General features: G+C 46.4%; 1 protein-coding gene across 1 annotated transcript in view; it reads right to left on the bottom strand.

Moving 5' to 3' along the window:
* HLF (HLF transcription factor, PAR bZIP family member) overlaps positions 1 to 21417 on the bottom strand; it is a 34762-nt gene extending 13345 nt beyond the window's left edge. The window contains exons 1-2 of the mRNA XM_054082900.1: positions 21189 to 21417; positions 18910 to 19245 (exon numbers count right to left, since the gene is read on the bottom strand). Coding sequence (XP_053938875.1) covers positions 18910 to 19245; positions 21189 to 21294 — 442 coding nt within the window. The 5' untranslated portion in view covers positions 21295 to 21417. The remainder of the gene's footprint in view (positions 1 to 18909; positions 19246 to 21188) is intronic.
* Between the last annotated feature and the right edge of the window lie 5783 nt (positions 21418 to 27200).

The following is a 27200-nucleotide window of genomic DNA, read 5'->3' as shown; positions in this document are numbered from 1 at the left end:
AGCACTTGGCTCGATATGGCCCCACCGATCAAACTGTTCTCCCCTCTAAGACACCTCAAGACAATGCTTCTGTTCTGAACACTTCCCTTGCAGAAGTGCTACACAGAAACTGAGGGCTTCTAGAACGTCACACAGGGATTTGCTAACTCTTAAAAGCATGAAACCCGCAGCCCTCTCCACGATGTTCTGTAGGATGTTGCTCTCCTTACAGACAGGCCACGATGGCATTCCGTGGGGATGCTCTCCTGAGGAGAGGCTGCAGGGGAGAGCATTCAGACAGGTGTTTCATTTTGATTTAAACCTGGCTTAGAAGCACATTTTGCTTCAAGACGCCGATATTCTCTGGCGCGTTGGAGCTTCGTGACATCCTTTGGCACAGCTGTGTGTATTTTCCTTAACTGGCAATTCACATACAGTCAGGTTCCTCAAACAGTGCAATTCTTTTCTTTTCTTAAAGGAAAAGTTCCAGAGAATCATTAGAATTTTTAACCGGTTCTGGAGGAGGAAAAAACCTATCCATTTTTTTATTTCCTGGGACAATTACACACCCAGCCTTAATAAATCAATTTTAGATAGAGCTCCTGCTTTAGATAACAGCCTCATACAGCATCAATAAATACACCTTCACGTGGAACACCACTCAAAACAAAGATAACACTTGTCCCGAAGACGCGTTCGTGCCACCGCCAATGTGCTCAGCAAGACTCCAGATCAAGCGAGCTCCTCTCGCATTGCTCTATTTATTTGGCTAATGAACACGCAGGACAGCACGCTCTCAGTCAGTAAACAGGTCTTGCAAGAAGCCGCCTTGTAATCCCGAAAGCATATGCCACTCATGACTCACGTATCTATTACCCAGTTCTGGTACCCAAGCCCATCGTCCCTGGGCGTGTTATCAAAACACAGCCGAGCGAGATTTCAAACGGCATGGAAAAGCCACGTGAGATGGGTAATTCCCTTTTCCTCCCGACCAGGAGCTAATGGCAAGCCCCGGAGGCAGCCGAGAGATGCTATCGCCTGCTCCCTGGATAGATCCCTTCAGGAAAAGGGGCACTGGGCAGACTTAGAGGAGTGTGCAGACCCGACCTTCCCCTTTGATCCATTCTGTCTGCACAAATCTGAACTCTCTATCGGAGTAACTCTTTCTTTTCACTTTCATACAATTTTTGTCCACCAAAAACTCAGTCCACTCTTTATGTGACAAAACTAAATCGAGAGAATGATTTGTATACAATAGTCACAGTTTAAGAAGCGGAGATGCCAAAATGAGGACACACTGTTCCCATACCCTTCCAAGGAAGACTCAGTACATTTTCTTTTTTCTATGACTTAGGACCCTCTAACACGCTGGGGTGGGGGAGAGGAAACAAAACAAGAACAGCAAAAGCCCAAATTTGCGTATGGTTTGTTACAGCTCAATAACTGCGGAGAATTCACTTGCTTTTACACAATAGTTTTACTCCCAGTGGCACACACAAAGGAAGAAGAAGTGTGTGTCGTTTCATCTTTTTATCTATTAATGTATTTATTTTTAATAATATATTATTAATATATCTCTATTAATATTTTTATTAAAAAAAAAGTATACAAATGCATCAGTCTTGGGGAGTCTGAAAAATGGGTCACATAACCGTGGCTTCGGGAGAACGCCGGGAGAACAGGCTGTTGCATATGGACATTACCCATGTGTCCTTAACCACTTCCTTACAGCTGCTGCTTGATACAGGCTTTCACGGCACATCAGACACAGGGAACTTCACAAAGCGAGGCTGATTAAAAGAAATTACAGCACTGAACACTGGGCAAGACGTTGCCTTAGAAATTCACTTGTAAAGGTGAGAGTCATCCAGCACCAAAAAAGGGCAAGAAACTACTACACTGAGGAGTCTCAAAAACCAAAGGTGCAGAAAACTCTGCAGGAAAGGAACAGCAGTCATGTTTTTATAGAAAGAGGACGGTAAAGCAAAAAAAATCTCAGCAAAAAGCGACCAGAAAAGGCAACATATAGAATATCTTTATGTTTCTATCTTTTAAAAATAGATAAGCTTGGCAATGGAATAGTTCTTGAAGAAATCTTGGAATACTAATACCTACTTTACTTCTTGTGATCTCCTCTGCAAACTCTCCATACCCTGAGCTGACACTCTGAACGCACTACGGATGCATGTTCTGAACACAACAGATATAGAACCTGTGATGATTTTGAGCTGTGTGAAACATGCAATGACACTGCCCCAAGACACAAAAGTCAGACCTCCTTCCAGCTACCGAGCAGGGCATTTACGGTCAACAAAGCCCTCGGCGTGTCGCGCTGCACGCCAAGCTTCCCAGCCACCAGGTCACTGGCTGGACACTGCTGGCTTCTCTGCAGAGCTCCTACCACACACGCCAAATCCAGGACTGGGTCTGCGAGAGCCAGCCGTGTGGAAAAAGGTGTAGCTGTGCCCAAATGGAACGAGAAACATTAGGGAGGTGGAAGCACTGCAAGCTGAGGGTAGCAGCAATCCATAGGCTTGGAAAATTATGTGGGCTCTACCTTTTACACTCCTGTTAACTCCGATTTTCATGAAGTAGGAGGTGGTGTTGCTACAGCAACTGTCACATCACATCGTTTCTGCTGTCTCTGTCACAGAGATCATCTTATTTTATCTTAAACCCAGAGATGCGGCTTTTCTTCTTCTACTCTAAGGCCCTCTATTTTTTTGGATATAAAGAATTACACAAAATAGAGCTGCACCATATAAATATTTTTTTTTTAATATAGCAAAGCTTACAGAACACTTTTATTCGTTCTCCTTTTACAAATGCAGAAGGAATAAAGAAAATGGCACTGACCAGACTTATGGTGCTCCAGAGTTTAAGAAATAAGTTAAGAGCTGGTCTCATGACAAAGATGCTTCATGGCCACCTTTAATGTGTCCTTTTCACGGAAGCCAACCCTGTGTTCCGCTGCACTTCACCAGAAGTAACTCAGCTATTCACAGGTGAAAGCATCTTGCTTCCTCATGCCCAGGCCGTTTGTGCACACACATTCCATGCGATTCGCACCTGGCTCAGCTGGTGCTGCCCACCCATCGCCCACAATACGGTGTTCAACTCCCACACCTCGCCCGCTTGACCTGCAGCCTGAAGAAGCATCTAATGAAGCAGAAGTCTCAACCCACCTTTACTGGTTTCAGAAGGTTTGTCCTAGCTGCTAGGGATGATGTGGCCACCTGCCTTTGCAGGTCCCTTGTTCAGTAACCGGAGAACTTGGCTCTACCTCCTTAGCCATCGTTTTTTCGCCTGGATTAGGTCATTTGAGGACTCGACGCACAGGCAAAACTCAATAAAATACTGATGATGGAAAGTCTTTACGACATTTTTGTTATTTGATTCCAACTCATGCACTCACAGACTTTCCTTTAAAAAAATAACCCTCCATGTCCAACAGTAGCAGATGATCAGTTACACCCTTGGGAAACCAGAGAAAGCCCTGTCAATAGTCTAAGACCACAGTGGCACGGACCACTCAGCCACTAGCACAGCTCAGAGGTCCCATCAAGCTCTGCCACAACCACAGTTTAAGCCAGTGAGTATTTACATCTGCTTCTTCATAAGCATTTCCAGTCACTTGCAAAGCAATCGATGCAGTCACCAAATTGCCCTTCACTTCTATGAAGAGAAGTCCTGGGCAGATGAACACTGGCCTGCACAGATCCAACCCGTGGGCAAAAACAGTAACTCGGTACCTAGTTAAAGCCTATGAACATAATTAAGATACCCAGTGGCCTTTCTGTTCTTTCAATGACTTTGCAAGCTTCATCTCAGTGTCTCGGTACTGGATAATTAGTCTTCAGCTCCATTTCCTCAATAAATGAGTTTGTATGCAAAGGTGCTGTGCACGTGTCTGTCTCATTTCCTCCCAACAGCTTCAGAAACCGCTGGCCAATCTCAGACAAATTCAACAGAGAGGCACGAATACATATTACCAACAAGCTTAGGGAATAAAAAGCTCTTAACTCCCTAGCCGTAAAGCTGCAGGAGCCCCGCTGCACATCAGAGAACGCACGGAGAGATTGCTGCGTATGGAAGTGATTCCTTAAGTAGTCAGGAAAAAAAAGTATTCACCGAGTTATTATTTTACAGCAGTTAGGGAAGTCACTTCACCCTCTTGTTCTCTACTGGAATTGGGAATATCTTTTCACCATGTCCCACCCACTCATTTACTATTTCCAGTACTCATGAGCAAAATAATTTGTTTGCCAACTGCACCATTGCTTGACAATGTCTCTGAATTCTACAGAGATACATCTGTAGCCAGTAAAAGAGCCATGCACGTGTCCTGTCTTAAAAATCCATGGAGGAGACAGCGAGATGTGGACGGCCGAGCTGCCTGGTATCACTGGAGCATTTATTTATTCCTATACCATGTAGTCAAAACCAGAGCTCTACTAGAAAGAGCTTTTTTTATTATATCATCTGCAGCCCTTATTATGGAAGTAATGCAAGTCTTCCAACCAAGGCACAGTAGGAGTGTTTGGGAATCAACAAATTTGCTCTGGCAGCAATGAAACATTCATTACTGGGCTTCAGGAGTGGGGGGAAGGGTTGGGCTAGAGGGGGAATTGGTTTTTTTTTTAAAGATTTTGTTAACATGCAAGACACAAAGCTCGGTGAGGGTTGTTGATTCAGCTAAGAATAAGAATGCTCAGTATTGATGCTACAAACTGCAAGCCTTTGCCCAGTCGAGGGATACATACCAACATACAGAGCTGTACTTGCAAGGTCAGAGGTCCCTTCTAACCCTCTTCCTTCTCTACTTTCACCGCTGTTACTTCAGCGTTAGGAACATCGACGGTGACTGGTGCTTGGGGAAGAATGGGTTAAACTCAGCAAAGGAAAAACAAGCAAGAGAAACACCTTTCCTCTTTCTGCTTAGCTGGATAATTGGTTAGCAGGAACCTGCTTGATGAGTTTCAGCAGCTCCCAGCGATCAGACAAGGCTGTTCTGGGCTGTTCAAGCTGCCGACTGTATAAACACCTTTAAGCTGACCAACAGGGCACCCCTCGCTCCCGTTGCTTTTATGCCAACTAGGATTTCCAGAAGGCAGTGAAACAGTTCGTACCCCCAAAGATCCATCCCAACCCAGTAAGAGCAGGGAATTGAGCTATTCAGAGTAAATAGAGGACTTTACCAAGGTTTAAGTGAATTAAGAAAGACTAAATAATTCTCGCCGCAACGGAGAAAGCCTAACAGTAAGATTCAAATGAACAAATAACAGGTTCTGCCCTAGTAATTGAAGGGGCTAAGACAATTCTAGTCAGGAACAACTCTAGTTCATATGACAAATCAAAGGGCTTCACTGGATCCGTACAATCCTCTGGGCATATTACTTGATACCATTTATCTATAATGCTAAGATTTTACTCAAGTAGTTTGTGATTCTGAGTCCTTGGCTAAAAATAAAGTACACGAGGGTTGATTTTCACACTGAGATTATCTCGTCCTATATCAGACGTGTGTGCAAGCACGTGAGTTTAAAAGGAATTAAAAAAAAAGACAAACCCTGGTAAAATCCTGCTGTGGGTTCAAACCAGCCACAACTCCGGAATCACCAGAGCAGCAGCCACAGCCACCAGGGGAAAATACTGGAAGATCTACCTAACACCGTCCACATTATCGCCTTCATTTCTATTTATTCCCCTTGATGTCTCAATTAACTGAACACTGCAAAGACAGATGGACATTTATAGACACTGAGTTTGAACGTCAAGAACCAAACTCTCCCTTCCTGAAGCTCTGGCCATCAACACCAGCCCAGTCTCACCACTGGACTCTCCCTGGTTCTCTTCCCTGAGGATGCAGGAAGGACTAAGAGAAGGCAGCTGAAAATCTATACAATATATGCAGAATAACACAGAGATTTGGGGAAAAGCATTTCTGTGTTTCCCAGTACTGATCTGCGCAGACACTGCTCAACGTGGCTGATAAAGTCATCATAAAAACAGACATTCAGGCTCAGCACTGCTCAGAGAAACCAACCCAACCAACCCTCCCCAGAGTTTGAGAGAGATTTCCCTTTGTGAACATTATTTCTCCTCAAACACTGATGCTTGCAATCCTATTCTGTAGTGCCTCCTCGAGCAATTGGGTCTTTCTATACTATTTTTTTGAGATGAGGGTGCCCTCAGAGATGCTGGAGTTTCAAACCCAGAGCCAACTTTCCAAAACATGTTGTATTTTGAAAAGCACGTTTTGGTTTCATAGAGAAATAAATGAGTTTTCACCATAAAGCCTTTATCGCCCCTAAACCCAAAGCCTCCCATACAGTTAAAAATCAAATCCAGCTTTATTTTCCTGCATGAGTCAGGCTGCATGCAAACAGCTCCAGAGGAAGGCAGGCTTGGGGTGGAGAAGAGAACTGAAGTAAGAGGAACAAGCAACCCTCTCTGGATTTCTAGCAGCACACTCCTATGTTCCCAAGACATTTGCTAATATTTTCATTTTTAAAATAGAGGAAAGCCACCCCCTTCCCCCCAAAAGAAGTTTTAAATATTATAAAGACTCACAAGGACACATTTTATTATTTTAACAATTATTGCTATTTTCAGAGCTCCAGCACAGCTACTTCCTTCCATAATTGGACTTCAATCAAACCCTGGTGAAGCTTTTGATCTTGGAAAGAGTAACAACATAGCTCTGTTATCGCCCATGGGGGGCAAAGAGTAGGACACGCCGAATTTTTCATAAAAGAAAGTTAATTGCTTGGACTTCTGTTCATCAAAGGTCATGGTTACAAGCTTGGAGTGCACATACATAACGGTGCACATCGAGAAATGTCGTATGGACTGGGCAAAGTAAGCGTTGGGATTATACTATCTGTGTGCATTTAATAAAAAAAAAAAAAAGAAGAAAAAAAGCAGCAAAACAATGCTAGATTACTATCCAAATATACCCCAGTGGATGTCCTGCCAAACAGCAAATATGTAGCTGTAAGCTCCAAACTGAAATAAAAGCTTGGCCTGAAGCCCAGAGCTCCACTGTATTTTGCTCAGCGAGCCACAGTCTGGCAGAACAGAGTGAACACATTCTCCGCCACGTGATGGAGCAGCCCGGCGGGCCAAGCCGATTTCCTTCTGTTGGTTAAATGTGATCTTCAGACTGTACACACCAGCGGCTTTGGGAAAACGTGAGAAAGTGGGAAACAACAAGGCACGGGCTATAAACTGAAGGGCAGCAAAAAACCCAAATGACTTAAGGAGTTTGCCCAAAGACCAGTGTTGCCAGTGCTGTGTTTTAACAAGGAGTTCACTGGGCTTGTAGGGCTGAGCACACTCAGAGAGGGTGCTGAGCACCAGGCATTCACCTGCAGCTCGATAGGAGTTTATACACCACCAGCTCCTTCAGGGATGCAAACCCTGAAAGGATCCCATTCAGAAAGGACACCGTAAATTATTCACTGCAGAGGTTTGCAAGAGCTTCCCATCAGCGGCTCAAAAACACAACGCTCTGAATGACTTCAAATTCCATATTCAGGAGAACGAGAGGTGCTGGGGACCCTCAGGATGTGGCCCTGTAAAGGAAGAGTATGACTCTCCTGGTCCTGACCCTTACAGCTCAGGTTTTGCTGATGCTACTTAAATAGCACCAAGGAGCAGTCAGGAACACAGAGCAACAGTCGTGAAGCGAGATGAATTTAGCCAAAGGATTCAATCCAAAAAACGTGCTGGGTCTAATGAGATGAAAGCTGCCCCAGTGATAAGGTACTACACTTTGATAGTAGCGATAACAGGGGTTTTTAACTGACTTAAGAGGAGACAAACAGCATCCCTGGCCAGCAGCAGAGCTACACGTGACTCGTGAGAACTTGCTGCGTGTGGAAGCAGAAAGAAAAGCCTCCAAACCCAGGACCTCAGAAGTACATCCCTGCTACAGATAAGAGCAGCTCGGATGAAACAGTCACGAGACCACATAAGGAAAGTAAGATTTGTTTACTTTTTAACAGGAATAAGTTGATAACCTAGACACGTGCAGCAGCTGGAGAAATGAGAGAGACACACGAGTTCACAATTACACCTCCAGATCTTCCCTTCTATTTGGCTAATGATTTCTTTTCACGTGTTCCAAACAGCTTCCAGACAGAGCCTACCATGATTTTTAGCAGTGACTTCAGCCACGCCGCACTAAGAAAAATGAACAGATAGAAGAGTTTGGAAAACATTTCTTAAAACCCGGTGATGAGTCCAGTTCAACAGAAAGATCAACTTTCCTGAGAGCAGCCGCAAGATTATGGATGCACGAATGTCAGGTCTCAGAGTCCATGCCCTGACTTTAAGGGCTGAGACACCAGCAGCTAAGGGGGTTCAAGCAGACACCCAAAACGCAGCTCTCCAACATTTGTAACCAAAGGCTTCCGGTTTGACCTCCTCAAAAGGCTGCTATGCAGGTAAGCTTTAAATATGCTGCACTCATTCCTAATTCTCTGATGTGAGCGTACTGCGGAGCCATGCAGGTGTTCACAAAGTCAACCTCCTGCTCCATTTTACTCCATTCGTGCTGCTCTGAAAAAAAAACGGCTTAATCACCTCACTCCCATCACTTCAGAAAAACCTTCCTCTGAAGAGCCTCTTTTTTTGTTTTCCTACGTGAATTCGAGCAAGGCATTGTAATAACATACGGCTGAGTACCACGACACAGTCTTGATATCTGACTTATTAACCTTCTCCAAGGAAAGTAATCTTCCTGCAGACAGGGGAATGAATTCCTGTTTTTTCAGCGTGTGGATACGGAGGGCAGGTCCTGAGAGTCAGTGACAAAGGCCACGCCATGGTCAGCCCTTGCGGCTAAACTGGGGTAGATACGGTCCCTGGAGAAGTCTGGAAATAAGAGTGGGAATTAAACAAAGGTGCCCTAATGTAGTCGTAGTTTCACTCCCTGAAGCCTGCACACCTCTTATCAGTGTTCAGAGCAGCGATCGCCCAGCTCACAGCCCTGGCTCTTGGCCACCTTTCCTCAGCCGCCTCCTTGCACCGCCTCAGCTGGAAGCCAGTCATTACTCCACCCTCACCCTGGAGTAAGCACGCAGAATCGGGCCACTCCATGAGGCCAACCCAGCGTATAAAAAGGATACACCACATCCAATCACCTGGGGATGTACATAACACAACCTGCCCCCGCCACTGAGCAAATATATACTGCTGTAAAAATTTCACTTTGACACCCGTACGGCGCTGCGGGGCACATCAAACACAGCCAGCTCGGCGCTCGCAGCTATTCCAGGTCTGCATCTGATTTGTTCCTCTTCCAAAGTTCAGCTCAAGGCAATGTCTTAGACACAGCTTGAAAAGAAAAAAATAAAAAGGCATCTCAATATTTCTCCAGCTCAGTCGTGAGAAAGCAGGACCAAACCCTTCAGGGCATTTCATACGGGCTTTAAGACGCTTCATACAGCATTTGGTTTGCCAGACCCAATGGATTTTAGCCCCCAGAGGATATCAAAATGAATTGATGCTGTGTTGGGGGCAAAGAGGGGTTCCAATGAACCTCTAAATGCTCTCACAATTATGCATGTTTTGGGGTCAAATGCTCTCACAATTATGCGTGTTCTGGGGTCAAATGCTCTCACAATTATGCGTGGTTTGGGGTCAAATGCTCTCACAATTATGCGTGGTTTGGGGTCAAATGCTCTCACAATTATGCGTGTTCTGGGGTGAAGGGGACGGGGCGCTACGGGAGCAGAGGAGTCCACCCTGCCACGCTGCCTTACACCGCGAGCGGGTTGTGTCATTGCAGCTTTATCCCGACACACCCATATTTACAGCACACCATGTACTGTACAATTCACAATGCCAAGAAACTCAACATATCTAATCTGGCAGAAAAACAGTCATATCAGGTTAATCCAATTCTTAAATTGCACAACTTTGAAAAGCCAATAGGAAAACAAATCTTCCCCAGCTTGCGCTCCCCTTTCCTCCTCCCAACGCCCAGAAGCTGCCACGACCTACTTTTCCTCTTTGATCCCTCAACACTTTTAGCCCACTCTCACTGTCCCTTGTTTCTCATCCACTTCCAACCGACCAGATCCTGGTGGCCGAGTGGAAAGTTTCGCCGTGCAGAGCGAGCCGTACAAGGCGGCTTTGTGCACAGCGCCCTGGCCCAAACGCACCCTGAAGGGTGAACGGCGAGACCACGAACAAGGTCACTTGGACACCTGCCCGCGTGCAATACTGCAATAATTGTGATAAGATAACAGGTCTCCAGTGGGAGGTTGGCTGACTGCACGGTGGCTTCAAGCAGTGCAGGGGCGCTGAGGTCCTTCCGCTGCACAAGAGGAACTGGATTTAACAGGGTCGCATACAATTTAGGAGAATTTTTAGGTAAAATAATCATGCTCAACTTTGGAGAGGATCAAGATTGTTCCATCAGCTCAGTGCTTTCAGATCTTGCCTACAAACCTTACAGCTGGCTTTCTAACTTCTCTTTTTAAACGAATCCTTGGAGTCTCACACAATCACAAGAGTATTTTAAAGGAAGGACAATGGTGGAAAAGAGTTTGCAACCCCCTCTCAAGACAAACCAAGACAATTGAACCTGGTTTCTTGCAGAACTGTTTCTCCAAGTCAATCATCTCGTTGCCTAAAAGGGCATCAGCATTCCTAGCAGTATTTCACACAGATCAGGCATTTTAAAGGCTTTCTCTAAATCCCGTGATGTAGAAAATGCATATTTATGTTACAGCTTTTCCCGCTCAGGAACATATTCCCACCCTATCCACTCATCTATTTCCATGAAATTTTAGGAATGCAATTCTTCTCTCAGAATCACAACTTTGTTGCCACAGTTGGTTAAGATCAGCCAATATCCTGAAACAAATCATGAAGCAGGAACACACAAGAGGCCACACATACCCAGCAAAACTCCATAGGGGTTATTTTTGCAGCAAACCAGGCAGAAAACCCAATACCCCGATGCTGATCTGTCACAGTAAGGACCAGAGCTGCAAGAGTTACACGCAGAACCAGCCCAGTGCCCCGCGCTGCAAGGAGGGGCTGAGCCGCAGGGATCACAAACATCAGCAACAGCTCTATTTCCACTGCTCAGCACAAGGAAAGAGGGAACATCGGAATGTCTGATTAATGCAGGGTCCTGCAGAGTCGGTCAGTTTAACCCTCTCTGTTTTGAGGGGGAACCGGATTTGGGTTTGAGTACCAAGTTCCTACCTACTAAGCATCCGAAGCTGAGCACACCGCTGGTTTTTAAGTGGACTTCTTGGAACAGGACTCATCTCCAAATGCTGACATGGCGAGTTTGTACAAATTACTAAATTAAGTCACCAATTAAGTCACCAATTAAGTCACCAATTAAGTCATCTCTTCTGTTTCAGTGCAGCCCTCTAGCTTTGAGCCTGTGTTTTATATTCTGCAGCCCCAACTAACGTACTCTTCCACAAGAAGGTTTAGTGTTACTATTTCAGTAATCTCTCTGCGCTAAAAACATTGATTGCTCTGTCAAACAAAGTTCTGCAGGAGTATTTTGTATTTAGAAGTTCCATGTTGTTGTTCCTTCAATCTTTCAAAACGCAACCTATAATTTCCTTTCTGGCTTCCTTTGAATCTCAAGTTCTAAGCAGTTACTAGTGGGACCACCTTTAATGTTTGGTTTGAGTGCTTTCATCTGTATCACGATTGCTGTCACCAGCTCACCTCAAGTGCACCAATGTCCACATATAAGAATTAAGTGGCAGACTCGTGAGCGTTGTGAAAAAAATTTAAGATCCAATCATTGCCACACAAAGTAATGGTTCTTGCTCTGGATGGAGAACCCTCTTTATCCATTTGTTTATGAAATTCAGGAACACCAACCAGTTCTGTAATGAATTACTTAATCTTTGACCTATTGTCCACAGCCATGTTCCAGAACAAGGAATTTAACGCAAGCTGAGCTCCCTAAGGCTAATTGGAAAAGAACTTTTTTAAAGCACTCTCCATCCTCAACAAACCTTCTGCAAACTACGCATTTCTGCCTCTCTGCTTATACATCTACACATCTAAGGATGACATTTTGTTACAGATTAATTACTGGTACAGTTGACTCCAGGATCTGTTTGCAGTAAATGCGTGTTAACGCATTGATCTGGGGGTTCCTGTCAAGTTCTGTTTCAGTAACAATCCAGATTTGTGTTCCAGTCAGTAAGGACCTGAGATTTCTAGGAACCCTCATGAAATCCGGGGTTTTTATTTCCTCCTACAAACAGCCCATACACCAAAGCAGAATCTAAGAACTTCGATCTCCCCAATGCCCGTTTCCACTGAATGACATGCAATACAAACGAGAGAAGACTTCCAGAACAAGAAGAACCAAGGCTGTTTCTCTCAAAGTCGAGTAGAGAACATGAAGCAAGAGCATGCCACATCAGAGAAGCTCAGCAACGGTGTTGGATGGTGTACAGCGAAAATCCAAGCCAAATTTAGCTCTGGCAAGATTTAGTTCAGAGGATGGAAGAGGGATGCATAGCTGTACAACAGCTTTAAGTGTGTTAGAGATGCGAGAGGTTAACTTGTATTTGGTTAGAACTTGATGGATAGCACCTCAGTTAAGCAAAGCTGAAGCGCTATGAAGAGCCTTAGCAGAAAGAAAAGAGGGGAAAAACTGAAAAACCAACCAAACCAACCAACACAAAGCGCAGTGACACACGCTGTCTTACCTATCTGTGGTAGCTCTGTGGTAGCTCTCCTCACATCAGCTCAAAAGCTCATAGGACCAAACTCAGCTTTGCAATAAATAAACAGCTTCTTTAATGACATTAAAAAAAGGTGATAACAGGCTACAAAATGTATTCGTCATGCATTCATTTTAAGAGACGTGCATTTTACATTCATTTTCTATACTCAGAACACAACTTACTCCATTAAATGGAGTAGACAAGGTTTAAGTAAATGGGGTTTTTTTCAGAGGTGGGTTTTTTTCAGAGGTTTCATTATCTACTTAACATAGAAGAGATCAATCCAGTTCTTCTTGAATATGACTTAATTGAGATACTCTAGTCCGATCATCCCAGTCTTCTGTGGAATTCAGACAAACTACTGCATATATATTTTGTTATGAAAGCGAGACTTTGAAAAAAGGCAACCTATGATCACATGTGGGTGATACAAATACTAAACAGCTCCACAGTGTACTGCCGGCCAACTGAGCTTCTGATTTCATAATACTCCGAAGTACCCTCTACCCATGACGAGTACATCCTTTCAGCCTAAGGAAACTCCACTGGGGCACCCAGAGCTGTTATTCCCCTTAGAGTAAAAAAAAAAAAGTCAAGAAAAAAAGAACGATGAGAGTCTGAATGGTGGCATTTTGCTGCTCCACCAAGGAGTTGATGAAGGAGAGCGGTCAACAAGCTGCTCTCCCGCTGAACAATGCCGAAATCAGGGTGACCACATGAGGAGTAAAGTACTCATTGCTGAGATTAATTGGGCAGAATCTGGCCACTGCCAGCTCCCACGATCGCCCGCCTGCTGTCATATGAATATGGAGAAATAGAAACAATTTAATGTGTTTCCTAGTACCCTCACCTAATCAGATAATGTCAACATCTTCTTTGAATACATCTCCTCATGAGGTCTTCTCTCAACCTTAACACATTGTTTTAAGGAAGACTTCAGGGTCTACTCACTTCTTAAAAATCAAATCACTGCACCAGAGAACCATTCAATGAAACACTCTCCGACACACTTTGAGATGGGAAGCAAGGCTCCGAGAAAGACACTGCGCTTTCTGTAGGTAATTACAAGTTCAACATGCAGACATCCTTGCAATGTTTTTCTTAGGAGGAAAAAAAGACCCCTCCTTGTTTCCTTTGCAAATCCTCTTCCTAACGCTGGGTAGCCCTTACTTGCCTAAGCAGATCTGCCTGCGTGGAAAGCATTATTCCCAACGAGAACTGAAAAGTGAGGCCAGGTATATTTTAAAAGCATTGCATAAACCCCACAATGCTTCACGCTGTTTACTGTTTGAACGCCGAATTAACTTCAAGTTCTTTCATGCAGTCAAGCAATTATTTAACCAATAATCAACATTTAACAGTGAATATTAAAATTAGATCTCTCGAAGGAGTCAGTGTTCTTGCTTCCAGCATTAACAAGCCTTGCGTTCAGCACTTTTTTCCTCCGTTATCATGTGACAGGCTATTTTTAATATTTGCCTGCATATATTTTGCATCTTCCTTTGATGCAGAAAGCAGTTTTGCGAGCCCTGTCTGCACGCCGGTTCCCTCGCCGCGGCAGTCCAGAGGGAAGCTTTTCCATCTCACTGCAATTTCGGTGTCGGCTGGTAAGGGCAGGAGCACGCAGCCGTGCGTGCGTGCCTGCTGCTCCGGCAAAAGCCGTGCTGAGCAGGCTGCACAGGGGACTGCCACGTGCCTAAAGCACATGGTCATGCAGGCAACCGCCATCCACGGCCTCACGTGAGCATCAATGTGAACAGCAGCTCTCGTACCAGCCTGCCGGATGGTTTAGCTGGTCATTCCCGTGTCGTCACGTGGGAGAACAAAGGTCAGGAAATTCCCAGCTCCTTTGGGTACCGGAGGTAGAGTCCTACAACTCCCAAGAGCAGGGGGCTCACGCTGCGGCTCCTGCAACACCTCCTGACTGCTCGTAAACAATGATTAACGCTTGGGAGAGGATTCCATGCACAAGCTGGCGGCTGGGAATGCTGCCCTTCACACTACAAAGACTGGGCTGGAAGAGGAGGTCACGTTAAGAAACACAAGGGAAGGAAGAGTGCAATAAAGGGAGTGTTGCGCACACACCCTTCTGTGGGCTGCCCCTTCTCCCGGTCATCCCTCGCATTGAGCCAAGAGGTTGGATGAGCAGGAACGAACCGCTCACAGCTGCCCGATGTGCCTATCCCAAACGAGAGGTAAAAGAAAATGCCAAAACCCACCCGATCACGCCTACTGTCAATCACCACTGCACAGTCCCTACGGGAGAAGGAAAACGTAATGGATACTGCGCTCTAGATGAAATCTCTTGGCTGAATAAATAAAGCATGACATACAATAAAATCTCTGCTTTTTTTTTTTTGGGGGGGGAGATATAAGTACACTTCAAACGGAAGCATTTTCCATTTGCATACACCTAAATCTTTTTTTTTTTCCCCCCAAACTAAAAGTGAAGGCTTACAGATATTGCACATAAGTGCATTTCTGCGACAGAATACAGAGTTTGTTCTTCAATTCTCTTTGACAGATCCTTTGCAAGTAGTTTAAGGCACTCAGCCATCCAGGCAACAGACTGAAAACCACCGTCAGAGGAACGCAGGGAATGAGGGAGGTTTTTTTTTCCACAGCTCTATCCTCTCGAAGGAGCCAACAACACATGGCTCACCGCGCTGCCGGCATAGCCCTGCATCCAAGGCTTTGATGGCAACCAGAAAATTGGGATCTAAACCACAAAATCCCAAGAACCTCCTAATTAGGGTCTTCCACTAGACTTGGCTGACGCTTCCGAACACTAATCCACTCTGTTCAAACCCTTTACAGTAGCCACTCCACTCACCCAACCAAGAGCTATACCAGCAAAAGAGCCAGGAAAAAGCAACCACCAACTCATCACCTGCAAAACTGGAGCCTCCCTTTATATACAAACGGCTACAAAGACCCCAAATTTCTTTAAAGGACTCTGCAGTTAAATGGAGATTTACATTCCACCAAAAAACCAAAAAAAATGGCAAAAGACCACACAAGGTGTACAACAGATTAAGAATCACAGAACTGTGTCTGCAGTAACCTTACTGTAAAAGCGAGCTTTACGAAAGCTGTTTTTCTGAGGGACACTTCAGATTTCGGCTGATTGACCCACATCCAACACAGGGATGCGTCTACGCATTACAATGAATGATGGTCTTTGATTTAAAAAAATCAGTACCGTGAAAAAAGAAATATATCAGATTTCAACCTTGGAAGAGCCAACACCCTGTGCCCCTCCTCTTCCAAAGAAAACCAGTATTTGCCACACATACATTTCCTAAACAGACATTTATGGGAAAGCAGGCGTTCTTTATTCTTTGCTCTAGCCCAGAGAATAGACGATAAACTAATAAGCCTACACATTCTTCCACCGACCAGACAATCCAAGCTGGAAAATCAGAATTAAGTTAAATTTATAAATACCGTTTTTGTTGCTGTTTAAAAAAAAAAAAAAGATAAATGAGTGAGAATTCTGCAACGTATTTATAGTCTGGGTCAGCTCAGTTTGGACGACACTTCTCAGTGAACGCCAATCCCAATTTCCAGAGATGGTATAAAATACATATTTGGGCAAGAACGTTGGCTTCTAAAGACAGCTAAGGCTTGTTTTTCAACTCATGCACAAAATTAAATCTCCTTATGCCACTCTTCCCCAGACCCTCTGCCCGAGACGCGCCCTGTGTGCCCGTGAGTCACGCTCGGTGCTCCACGTGCACGCGTACATCCTCCCCGAACGCCGCACATGCAGGTACAGGAGCTCTGACCAACCGCACGTGGCACGACGATGCCAAATCCTGCGGAGCCATTTGAAGGAGGAACACGAGCAGTACAGGATTGGACCCTTCCCTCAGACAGAGCCCCTGCGCTCCAACAGGATTCCGTTGTAAGACAAAATTCAGAAGGCACAACAACAACATATTTTTAGGAGAATTACTGTCACCTAAAAAAATGCAGTTTTCCCAAACCCAACGTCACACGGACTTCGTTTTTGTTGAAATGGTATACTTGACACTATTTTTTCTTGGGTTTATTACGATAACACAAATCATAACAGTCACGCACACTGCAGCCGTAGCTCACGCCAATTAAAAAACCTTTTCTTCACGCACAGTTTAAAAAATGTATTTTAAAAGTCTTAAGGAATATTAACCCAAAGGTTCCATTACGATTTTAACATTTACCTTCAGATTTTTTTTATTTCAAAGCAGCACATTTGCCTCGGCACTCGTATGACAACTTGAAATGATTGCTTTTACTTTTACTGAAAATGTTTTGTTAGGGTTTCTTTTTTTTAAACACATACTGCCTTATTTTAAAACTTGCTCAAATGCTAAGCTCGAAGATGATCTTCTCTTCAAAACAGATGGTCTAAGTAAGATTTTTACATGACAGCACAAAAAAAATTCGAAGACCTAATGATAAAACAAGCTATGGTTAAATAAGTCATAGTACCCATCTGTAACAGGGGAGGGGAGAAAATAATAGTTTAAGAAATTAAAGGAGCTCCCTCTTAAACACATTAAATCAAAGAATTATAATATTCTTAAGGCAAGAAGGCATTTGAGGAAAATCCCTGTGACTTTAGATGTTTCATCCTACCTCAACAGATGACTTCTTTTACAACAGTAAAAAAGCATTTCTAGGGAGCAAAGTTTGTAACCCTGGGCTGCAAACGGGTCAGGAAAAACTCAAAAAAAAAAAAAAAATCGATAAGTTGAAAAGGCACACGGACAGCTGATTACAAATAAATTCTGACAGGTGATCTTTAAAAGGCTGGCACATAGCCAGGCTCCTCTGAAAAAAAAGAATGAGGACACATTATCTGCTTTTAATTTTGTGCGTGCATATGCGACACAAAACCAGGGAGCACAGAAGCACTATTTTTAAAAACTGGCTCAGAAAAAAAACCAAAAGGTTTTATGCTCTCTGCTCTTGCCAACTCCAAATATATTTGAACTTTGGAAACCCTTATAAGTTATTAGTTAACTATGAAATGCCTTGAAACTGAAATACAAACCAAAGTCAAATCCACATAAAGTAAAAGTGAGCAAACGAAACCTCCGACTGAACACACACTTCTGACTTGGGGCCAAGGAGGATGCAGACAAGTTTGGGGGACTTTGGGGGGTGTTTTATTTCTTTTTAATGAGGAAGAAACGTTGCAGACTCGTCAGGCTCTTCTATTTCATCCTGCTCCACAACTTTTGTCCTTCTATTTATTTATTTTGCCTCCTTATCAGATGATTCTGACAATGACTTCGCACGCTGAGCATGGCAAACGATCAAGCAGAAGGGAGAGGAGTGGTTTCCTGCTCCCGAGAGCACATTTTGCTCTAGCAAACCTTGTGTGAGCAGAAGAGCACAATAAATAAGTCACCCTGGGTCTTTTCTCTTTGTTTTTTAAAAAAAGGCAAAGCTCCGTATTTTCCAAACTTCAACGCTGACACTATTCCACCGACCATGATCTCAGCCACGCTGGTGTCAAGCCAGAGCAGTTATTCTCTACAGGAATCATTTCAAGCACTAATAAGCTAACAGAACACTTCCACTGACATCAAACGGGTTTGAATCATGCATTACAACCAGAACTTGGACTCCACAATGTTTTCTTTGCCTACAGCTTAAGGTGACTCCAGACACGAGTTACCAGCTCGGGTCAGAGTTACACTTGATTTCTGCGAATTTAAGCAAGATTATAACGCAGTTCCAAAATCCAGTTCCTGCCCGATGCACTGTGGCACATTTTACTTGGCTCAACAGAAAATAAGATTGTGGCCAAAATTTCAAACAGGAAGCATTGTCTTTAACCTCAAAATAATTGCCCATTCCTGTGTTCTCACATCAAAAATTGGCCAAAGGAATATTAACACCATGGCAACTATGCATTACTGTTACTTTTGGGGTCCTTTTACTTGCTAATAGCTAGGCTACCAATGGAGAGAAGATGGGAGAGTTTCCTTGGAATTCCCACAGCTTCCTTACATAATTTAAATAATAACCCCAGTGGGGCAGGTTAGCCATCACTAGGGCTATTATTTTGATTTTTTTGAAGTGTGAGCGACTCGAATCGTATCGTCTCTCTCTAAGCTGCCCGTCAACCATGTGGGGAGAAGAGTGATTTTCACTGGGGAGGAGGGCCCACGCCAACATCCACAGGAAGGTCTTAGGGCTGATTTACCTGGTCTGACTGGGCTCTGCATGCAGTTCTGCGACACCATGCCTGGGTGGACTGAAGTAGAAGCCCTGCTGCTGAGGTCCATGACAGAAGGTGATGCTGAGGTAGCTTGCTGGAGGCCCGACTGGTGCGGGCTATGCTCGTGCTGGTTTGGGCTGGGTGGAATGCCATTTTCTGAGAGGAATTCTTCCAGGTCCATGTATTCCAACTGGAAAGTGTCTCCATCGTATGGCAGTGTCTTGTCCCACAATGTTGGGCCCAAGAAAGCTGACTGAGGGACTGTGGTACTGGTGCTGTCATCATCTAACTTCTTCTCTTTGTCTTTTTCTTTACCGAATGCTTAAACAAAACACAGAAGACAGACATAAGAGCCGAGTAATTAAAACACTAGCCACTACTACCTCAATTCTTTTTCTTGCACTTTGTCAGTTTGAAGAAACAAATACTCCCTTCATAAAAATAACCCCCTTGATGCGCTCCATTTGGTAGAGAATTGAAGGGTCATGCAAGCCAGGCACCTCTGCCGGACCCAGCCTTGGGTTGGAGATTCTCCTCTATTTTTAGTTCCCGATTCCATCACACGCATGACTCTGGATGTCAGTTTCAATAAGTGCTCAACAGACTTAAAAGCGAGTATTTCAGTTACAGCAAAAGAGGAGATGTTGCTGTGGTCTGTTGAACACCAAGTGTTAATCCGAAATCCCCCTAACTTATTATCCTGTGTCACGCTTCTAAATTAAGGTCCCAGCCTTGTTAGACCTCACACAAGGAAATTAGCCCTCAAATTCAGTACTTGTTAACGTGACTAACTTACGGTGACGGTGAAGCCTGACAGAATATGAAGCGCAGAAGAGTTAATAAAAAAATCCAAAGCAGAAGCAAAGAAATAAAAAAAAAGTTTAAATTACACTTTCTTACTCTTTCCCACAAAATTCAGTGATTTCTACGCACATCCTTTGAAGGAAAACACCCGGTTCCTCTACAACATCTGCAACATTCTGCACCCATCTTTCTATCGGCTACCACGCGTCCTCAAATGTTTTCTTTTTAACCACATGCGACAACCCTGGTGGAATCCCACGAGCTCCTTCGCGAGGAAACGCTGAGGATTCAAAAAGCCACGGCTTTGCAGGAACTTTCACAGGGTTTTGGTTTTAACGGGCATCGATTCATTGCAAATATAAGGTACAATGACGGCTCAGCTTTGCAGCAGAGCAGCAGCTCTGTGCTGTTACGGGGTTCAAGGGAAGGTGGGTTTAAACCAGAAGGGAGCACTGGGCGCCCCGAAGAGAGGATGGGGTGCCCGTCACCCTGCTCCCCATCTCATCCCACACCTCCCAGAGGCAAATCCTGCCCTTTAATCCGTTTTTCCAGGCATGTGGAACTTGGGAAAAAAAAAACTGAGCGTCTTCTGTTAACTCAGGCCGGCTGTGCCCAATATCTCTACGGAAATCATAGCTCATGGAATGATTTAGGATGGAAAAGACCTTAAAGATCATCCAGACATGGGCTTCACCGCCTGTGGGGATGGGAAGGAGGGAGAAAGGGGGAGCAAGGCAGCGGTAAATGGGGTGACAGCAGGGAAATGGGGGCTGAAAGGGGGAGCAAGGAGGGGTGTTTCAGGGTGCTGAGCTGCAAGGGGGGGCTTTTCGGGGTGCTGGGCTGCAAGGGGCAGCAAGGAGGGGTGTTTTGGGGTGCTGAGCTGCAAGGGGGAGCTGGGGGGGCTGCAAGGGGGGGTGCATTTCAGGGTGCTGAGCTGCAAGAGGAGGCTGAGGGATGAGTAGGGGGAGCATAAGGGGGGGCATTTCAGGGTGCTGGGCTGCAAAGAGGAGCTCGGGGGGCTGCAAGGGGCAGCAAGGAGGGATGTTTTGAGGTGCTAAGCTGCAAAGGGGGGCATTTTGGGGTGCTGGGCTGCCAGGGAGGGCTGGGGGAGGAATAAAGGGGCTGCAAGGGGGGCATTTCAGGATGCTGGGCTGCGAAGGGGAGCTGGGGGGGCTGCAAGGGGGAGCGAGGACAGGTGTTTCAGGGTGCCACACTGCAAGGGGGGCGTTTCGGGGTGCTGGGCTACAAGGGGGAGCCGGGGGACTGCAAAGGGGAGCAAAGAGGAGCGTTTCGGAGTGCCGGGCTGCGAGGGGAAGCGGGAGGAGAGCGAGGGGGGGCTGCAAGGCGGAGTGGGGGGGGCATTCCTGAGCTCTAGGCTGCAAAGGGCAGCCAGGGGGCTGCAAGGGGGAGCATTTCAGGGTGCGGGGCTGCAAGGGGGGGCCGCAAGGGGGTATCCCTACCGTCTTCGTGAGCGAGCGGCAGCTTGAGCGGGTTTTCCAGCAGGGACTTCAGGACGCCGTAGGTGGGAGGTAGGAAGGTGGGGTTCAGCGGGAGCGGCCGCGACATGGTGAGCGTTGCCTGGGCGGGGAGGGGGCAGCAGCGGTGCCTGTGGCGGTGCTGGTGCCGATGGGAGCGGGAGAGGCGCCGCGCAGCTCCGGCTCCGCCGCCCGCGCGCCCCGCCCGCCGCCCACGCGCGCCGCGGCCATTGGCGCGGGGACAGCGAGGACACGCCCCCTCCTTAACCACGCCCCTCCTTGGCCACGCCCCGCCACGTGCCGCGCGAGCTGCCAGGCGCGCGGGAGCTCACAGCCCGTCCGGCGCTCCCCCCGCCACGGGCAGGGACACCTCCCACTGGATCAGGGGCTCCGACCGCATCCAGCCCGGCCTGGAACCCCTCCAGGGACGGAGCAGCCACCGCTGCTCTGGGCACCCTGGGCCAGGGCCTCCCCACCCTCACAACAGAACATTTCTGCCTCAGATCTCATCTCAATCTCCCCTCTTTCTGCCTAAACCCGCTCCCCTCATCCCATCCCCGCGCTCCTGACCAAAAATCCCTCCTCAGCTTTCCTGGAGCCCCTTTCAGCGCTTGGAGTTGCTCTAAGGTCTCCCCACAGCCTTCTCCAGGCTGAACAACCCCAAGTCTCTCCGCCTGTCCTCTGCGGGAGCTGCTCCTCCAGCCTGCGGATCATCTCCGTGGCCTCCTCTGGACTCACTGAAGTTATTTCCCCACTGAAATTACTTTAAGCGTATGTTACAAAGGAGCTGCTGCTTTAGGCAAAAAAACCATTCAGCAAGGTTGATAAGAACTGTGCTTTCTCCGCTGTTTATGTTTATTTGCATAATTTGTAATGGTAATTGGGAATTCTGTTCTGAAATTCCTGCTGGAAACCAAACTGCAGTTTTCCTTCCTAATGTCTAATCTAAATCTTCCCTCTTCCAATTTAAAGCCATCCCCCCCTCATCCCATCACTCCACGCCTTTGTAAAAAGAGAAATGGAGAAGAACTTTTCAGCACGTCCTGTAGCAATAGGACAAGGGGCGAAGGTTTTAAACTAAAGAGAAGTTTAGACTACATATTAGGAGGAAGTTTTTCACTGAGGGTGGTGAAACAGTGCCCCAGGTTGCCCAGAGAGGTGGTGGATGCTCCATCCCTGGAAATATTCAAGTTCAGATTGGAAGGGTCTCTGAGCAACCTGATCTGGTTGAAGATGTCCATGTTCCTGAAGGGGGTTGGACTGGATTGGCTTCATGGTCCCTTCCAATCCAAACCATTCCATGATTCTATGATTCTCCTGCTGCTGGCACATGTGGTGGCCGCTCGCTGTGGCTGGGTCCTCCAGGATTCATACCTGGCGAGGCTGCACCCAGCTGGCTTGTGGGAACTGGGATTAACATCCATGAGCAGGAGTGCCTGACCTTGCTCAGTGCATCTGGGCAGGAGAGCAGCAGGCGCATCCGCTGCCCCGGCCGGAGGGACCTGCACCACTGCTTGAGGGGTGCAGGCTGCGCACAGCCCCAGTGCCCCAGAGGGGGGCAAGGTGAAGGCTGGTTTTATCCATTTCCAAGGGTACCGGATACCAGGCTTGTGAGCGTTTGGTTTTGGAACCACGGCAGCTTCTTTACCACCTCATTTCCGTGGGCAGACTGCTGCTCTCGCCAGTTACCAAGGTGATAGCTGTCACACCAGCAGGGTTCCTGCTGCCGTGTCCCAGTTTTGTGTCTGAAGGGGCTTTCCTCCCGACCTGCCAAGCTCCTTGCTGCCAGTACAGTCAACATTCCATCCACTGAGGTCTCCAGCTGCCCTCCCAGGAACCAACCCTCACAGACAGCTCAAGAACTGCAGTCCTTTGGCAATTACTTCCACTCCTCAGGTACCTGTAGGCATCCACGTCTCCCTGCTTCTCATCTTAATTGTTATTTTATTGGGTGGCATTTTGCAAAACTTTAGCATCCATATTTAGTTGTTACTCTCTCTTCAAGAGTCAATTATTTTACCATTAACAAATATAAATAATCATAACCATTAACAAATATAAATAATCATAAATGCTTACTGTAAGTAAACAAAGGTAAATAAAGGTAATACACGAATAGGCTTTTAGTTGGAGTGCCCAGTATTTAGAAATTAAAGGTGTCTGAGGAATAGAAGCTTGCCCTTCAGTTATCTTCTCCTCTTATGTACCTGTAGGGCCACAGAGATGATGAGACGATTTATTTCTTGTGAGAATGATGGAGCACTTTCTTGGAGAATGATGGAACCAGCTGCCCGGGGAGGCTGTGGAGTCTCCTTCTCTGGAGATATCCAACCCACCTGGACGTGCTCCTGTGCAGCCAGCCAGCTGTAGGTGACCCTGCTTTAGCAGAGGGTTCAAAAACAAGCAACCAATCAAAGTCCAAAGTACGTGCGAATCAATAAAACTGCACCGGCACAACCAAGACCTGAGCACTGGCAGTTGTGATCATCCAACCCTTCAGAACCACAAACAGCAGAACAGTGATGGATTTTCAGCAAGAGCCGAATAGGGTTCTAGAAGAACCCTCAAATGCCACCAGGGCAGCACGGGTCATGTCTGGAGGGTCTTCAAGCAGGAATGCGACACTAGTTTTTAAGTCACCTAACCGGGAAAAAAGCACTACACTATTAAATGGTCACACACACCCCAGCATCGGCTCAGATGGCCAATTGCTAGTTACTGGCAACCTTTAACTAAGGAAGTATACAGTGAGTGACATAAAGATTAGGGCAATAATTGAAAATCCATATGCAGATGTGGCACAGAATGCTTTTTCTATGCAGTATAAAGAAGAAAAAGAATATACAGTTAGGAGATTTGGTAAGCAATGAAGAAGACTGAACAGAAGATGTAAAAGTCCTGGGGATATTGAAAAACACCAGTAACAAACGAGTAGTTAGGGATGTAATGAAAGTTCAGCTTGAGAAGAAATAATTACATTTTTATGGTTATTGACCATTACAGACAAAATACACTCGATAGAAAGAAACAGCATTTTCTGTGCTATAGAATGAAAGGGAAACTGTGCTATTTCGCTGCTTGACATTGTATAGGATGAAGTATGTGTAGATCTGTGCAATTGTGGAACAAAATGAAGCAACCAGATGCTGAGGACTGCATACAGACCTGCGTTCCCCACATGCAGGAGCCAGAATTTCCTGGGTTTGAAAGCTGAAATGACTCTTCTCAATGCATGGAGCAGCCAGAAAAGCAAAGCGACGTACCCAGGTGTGATGTTCAAGGTGTTTTCAGTCTCATGCCACAAGAGGAGGTGTAATTTAACTCCAGCTTTGCCACACAGACAGGTCTCATACCATGTAGCTGGAATTGCCAGGCTGTCAGAACACCACATTGTTTCCAAACGTGAATGTTCTGTGCACCTACAAGTCACCGATTTTTACTGGCTACGCTTCTCCAAAGGTGGTCCCCCACTCCTTCGTGCTATTCTGAGCACCGGCTGACCCCACACACGGCGCTCCAGGTACGGCTAACGCAAGCAAAACAGGGCTAATGATACACTAGCCCGATTTCTATATCTTCCAACCCAAATACCACTTGTTGGTGCATATTCTTAGCTTAGTATTCACCCAGAAAAACATTTTATTTGATGGTTTATGAAGGACTGTGGCAGCTACTTAGGTTTTTAATAGAAAACATCTTGAACTGTCCCCAATTAAAAAAAAAAATTCATCTCAACTGATGTTTCTGCCCCTTGTGCTTTCATCACCAACATTTTACCAGGCCTGAAGGTCCTGTTTTTTTCAGATCAAGTATGCAAGAGATAATAAACCATTTTTCAAGTTCATCTTGCATATTTTTTTTACATAAATCTTTTTTTTAGCAATTTGAAAAGACCGTTTGAAGCTCCAAAAAATCCACTTTTAAGAGGTCCTGCTCCATCCAGGGCAAGCCTGCCTGGAGCGGCACAAGCCTGTTGGCCAGACGGACACCACTGAGCTGGGGAAAAAAAACAGATAATGCAGCTTTGGGGCCGTCTCAGGAGGTCTCTGAGCACCAACCCGCTTTTGATAAAGGTGCAGCAGCTCATGCACCGGTTTGATTTGGGGTTGTTTTGAGTAGGGATGATGCACGAAGGAGTTACTATTACAAAAAAGTGAACTATTTTTGGTTTAAGCTAAAGCAGAGTGAAGTTGCATCTAAGTAATTGTATTTTGAAAGTTAGACAGAAGGTTCCTCTGATAACATGGGTTTATAGCGTGGGTTTTTCCGTGTTTTCGCAGACCCTCGTGCCTGCGTTCAGTCTGATCTGTGCTGAACAGAGGGGTGGTTTTCTCTAACCCCGTTTGCAGTCTCTCCCCGTCTCAAACGCAAGGGCAGGCAGAGCTGGAGCCACCTCCCAATTAGCAGAGATTTGACTGTTACGTTCATAACAACATTAAAACGAGTCGTTGGAGAGGAATCGAACACGTATGAGATTTCTGGGAAGATTTACACTCGCCCAAGTGGGAAATACATTCTGTCCCAGCTCTGGTCTCGCAGTGTGGTTGATGGGGACCCCTCCCTCGTGCTGCCAGGATGGGTAAAGGATGCTCCAAAACCAGTGTCGGAGCGCTGATCTGCGGGCACGGAGGCAGCAGCGCGGACCGCCCCCCCCAGCACTGGGAGGGGTCACGTGACCGCGCGGGCTGACCTACTTTGGGCCAATGGCGGCGGCCCCGGGTTGGGGTGGGGGGGGGAAGCGCAGAGAGCCGCACGGGCGCGGATCATAGCATCGTAGAATCACGGAATAGTTTGGGTTGGAAGGGACACCTCCCACAGGCTCAGGCTGCCCAAAGCCCATCCAGCCTGGCCTGGAACACCTCCAGGGATGGGGCAGACACAGCTTCCCTGGGCAACCTGGGCCAGGGCCTCACCAGCCTCATAGTGAAGAAATCCTTCCTTATGTCCAGTGTAAATCTGCCCCTCTGCAGTTTATACCCATCACCCCTCATCCCATCACCACAAGCTTTTGTGAACAGCCCCTCTCCAGCTTTCCTGCAGTCCCTTCAGGTGCTGGAAGGTCACTATAAGGTCTCCTCGGAGCCTTCTCCAGGCTGAACAACCCCAACTCTCTCAGCCTGTCCTCGTATGGGAGGTTCTCCAGCCCTCGGATCATCTTTGTAGCCTCCTCTGGACCCGTTCCAACAGCTCCATCTCCTTCTTACATTGAGGATTCCAGAACTGGACACAACACTCCAGCTGAGGTCTCCCAAGAGAGGAACAGAGGGGCAGAATCTCCATCCCCCCTGCTGGCTGCGCTGCTTTGGATGCAGCCCAGGACACGGTTGGTTTCTGGGCTGTGAGCACAAGTTGCTGGCTCACGTCAAGCTTCTCATCAACCAGCACCCCCAAGTCCTTCTCCTCAGGGCTGCTCTCCATCACATCATCCCCCATTGTGTACTGAAAACAGGGATTGCCCCAACCCATGTGCAGGACCTTACACTTGGCCTTGTTGAACCTCATGGGGTTCTCACAGCCCCACTTCTCCAGCTTGTCCAGGTCCCTCTGAATGACATCCCGTCCTTCAGGTGTGGCAACTACACCACTCAGCTTGGCATCATCTGCAAACTTGCTGATGGTGCACTCTTGCTGTCAATATCATTGATAAAGATATTGAACAGCACCGGTCCCAGTACAGACCCCTAAGGGATACCACTCATCACAGATCTCCTGCAACAACCCCTGCACCAGCATCAGACCCCGTACCGAACCACGCACTGAACCCATGCAGCAGCATCAAGCCCTGCACCAGCACTAACCCCCACATCACCACCAAACCTTGGATCAAACCCCGCATCAAACCCCACACCGGCAACAAATCCCTCTCTGTCATGGAACCCCATTTCAAACCCTAGTGCGGCACCAAACCCCACAAACCTCCCGCAGCGGCACCAAAGCCTGTACCAAACCCCACTTCCCGAGTGCTTTGAGGGCTCGAAGCTGCTCTAATGTCTCCCC

Source organism: Cuculus canorus, chromosome 18 (genome assembly GCF_017976375.1).
Source record: "Cuculus canorus isolate bCucCan1 chromosome 18, bCucCan1.pri, whole genome shotgun sequence".
NCBI classification, from domain to species: Eukaryota; Metazoa; Chordata; class Aves; order Cuculiformes; family Cuculidae; genus Cuculus; species Cuculus canorus.
The sequence above is the reverse complement of the archived record's forward strand: the minus strand, read 5'-3'. Positions and strand labels throughout refer to the sequence as shown.